Here is a 2,500-nt window from a genome sequence, read left to right as displayed (position 1 = left end):
GATTCCGGAGTTGGTAATGTCGTTCCCCATAAAGTTAATTTTGTTTTTGGCTCTACTGTATCTGGCTCTTTGAAATTTGAAAATTGCAAGGTAAATGGTGCTAATATTTCGACCATGGTACGTGATACTGGGTGTACTTGTATAGTTGTGTCGGAACAGTTATTACCATCCATACCTTTTGATGAACACACCAAATTTGCGTCAGTTAGTGATTATTTGGGTAGAACTGATAAATTCCCTGTGGTTAAGTGTCATATTGCTTGTGATTATTTTACGGGATGGACTGAAGTGGTAAAGGCACCCATTAAGTTTTGTGGTGTGCTTATAGGACAAGTGGAGGATAATGATATCTCTACCTGCCAATCTGTTATGACCAGAGGTCAAGTAAAAGCCGATAGTGCTCGTCCTGCTCCCCTGATTACAAATAAATCTAAGGTTCTTGGTGACTTAAACGTGAGTGTGTCGGATTTTAAGCAAGAGCAAATGAATTGCCCTTCTTTGCAGAGCATTCGTGAGAAGCTTGATAAATATATTACTGAAATATCCAAGGGAAATGTTTACCAGTACATTATTGACAAAGGTTTCCTTTATAGGAAGTGTATACAGAGTAACAATAGGGTGATGTTAGGAGTAAAAGTTCTAGTGGTACCACGAAAGTTCAGGGAATTAATTATGAAAATGGCTCACGATTCGTTGTTGGCTGGACATTTTAGTAACTGTAAAACTAAAGACAAAGTGTTTGCATTGTACTTTTGGCCAGGTGCTACAGCTGAAATCCTGCGCTATTGTAGATCATGTGATATATGTAAAAGAACTACTTCCCAAGGTCGTGTCAAGAAGGCACCACTTCAAACAGTACCTATAATAACCGAACCTTTTGCAAAGGTCGCAGTTGATATAGTTGGGCCTTTGTCACCCCCTTCTGAGGACGGTCATAGGTTTATTTTGACATTAGTTGATTGTGCTACCCGTTACCCTGAGGCTATCCCTCTAAAGAGAATAGATTCTATTTCTTGTGCTGAAGCCCTATTAAGTATCTTTACACGTATAGGTATCCCAAAAGAGGTTCTATCAGATAGAGGACGTCAGTTTGTTTCTTCAGTGATGTTAGAAGTGCATAAGTTACTTAATATAAAGCCAATTTTTACATCACCATACCATCCACAGGCTAATGGGTATTGTGAGCGTTTTAATGGGGTATTGAAAAGTATAATTAAAAAGATTTGTTCAGATTATCCTCGCTGTTGGCACAGATACCTTCCGTGTGCCTTATTTGCTGTTAGAGAAATCCCTAACAATACTTTAGGATTTTCTCCTTTTGAACTGATTTATGGACGAAATGTGAGAGGTCCTTTATCCATATTGAAAGAGTTGTTTACTAATCAGGACCTTAATGAAGAAATTAGGAATTCTTATGAGTATGTGTTGGATCTGCGTGATAGGTTAGAGGAAACAGCACAGATCGCACTCCAGAATACCAAGGTTAATTTTAGCAAATATAAAACTTATTATGATCTGAAAACATCTGATAGAAAATTTGTTATCGGTGATGAGGTTCTGTTACTGTTACCTTCCGACACTAATAAGCTCTTATCTCAGTGGCAGGGTCCATATAAGGTAATTGGCAAGAAAGGTCAGGTTGATTATATTATAGAAGTAAGGAATAAACATAAAGTTTTCCATGTAAATATGTTAAAAAAGTATTACCGTAGGGCCACTATTAACAATTTGCAAGTGTTTGATGAGGTTACCCCTTTTGAACAGAAGGTTTTAATGGGACCTCTGGATTTGGTACAGGTTGCTGTAGTTACTCAATGTACAGATTCTCCTTTGCCAGTGTTAGATACAGAGTCTGGGACTGAACCTGATGTGAATCCTTATCTAGCTACAGAACAAAAGGCAAAGTTATCCATTTTGTTAGACAGCTATAAGGATGTTCTTAGTGATATACCTGGTTGTGTTAAAAACTTTTGTCATTCCATACAGTTAACTACCACTGAGCCTGTCAAGAGAAAGCCTTACGCTGTTCCTTATCACTTAAGAGAGGTATTCAACCGTGAAGTTGATAAATTGTTGGAGCTTGATATAATTGAAGCATCTATATCTAACTATTGTTCACCGGTTGTGCTTGTAAAAAAATCGGATGCCAGTTATCGGATGTGTATAGATTTTAGGCAGTTAAATGCTGCAACAGTGTTTGATTGTGAACCTATTCCTACTATAGATGAGAACTTAGACAAATTTTCAAACTGCAAATATTTGTCGGAAATTGATCTTGCTAAAGCTTATTACCAGGTTCCAATGGAAGAATCCTGCCGGAAATATACAGCATTCAGTACTAATAGGGGATTATTTCAATTCAAAAGAATGCCATTTGGATTAAGTACTGCCTGTAGTACATATAACCGTCTGATGCGCCAAGTGTTGAAAAATTTAGACCACGTTAGTTTTTATTTTGATAACATTTTTGTTCACTCTAGCTCATGGCCTGAACACTTGG

General features: G+C 37.4%; 1 protein-coding gene across 1 annotated transcript in view; it reads left to right on the top strand.

Moving 5' to 3' along the window:
- Positions 1 to 2,500, top strand: part of LOC137623437 (uncharacterized) — a 5,262-nt gene that overhangs the window by 1,011 nt on the left and 1,751 nt on the right. Inside the window, exon 1 of the mRNA XM_068354272.1 lies at positions 1 to 2,500. This exon is cut by the window's left edge and continues 1,011 nt beyond it; it is cut by the window's right edge and continues 171 nt beyond it. Coding sequence (XP_068210373.1) covers positions 1 to 2,500 — 2,500 coding nt within the window.

This window comes from Palaemon carinicauda, chromosome 30 (assembly GCF_036898095.1).
Source record: "Palaemon carinicauda isolate YSFRI2023 chromosome 30, ASM3689809v2, whole genome shotgun sequence".
Lineage (NCBI taxonomy): Eukaryota > Metazoa > Arthropoda > Malacostraca > Decapoda > Palaemonidae > Palaemon > Palaemon carinicauda.
This window is presented reverse-complemented; position numbering and strand designations above follow the sequence as displayed.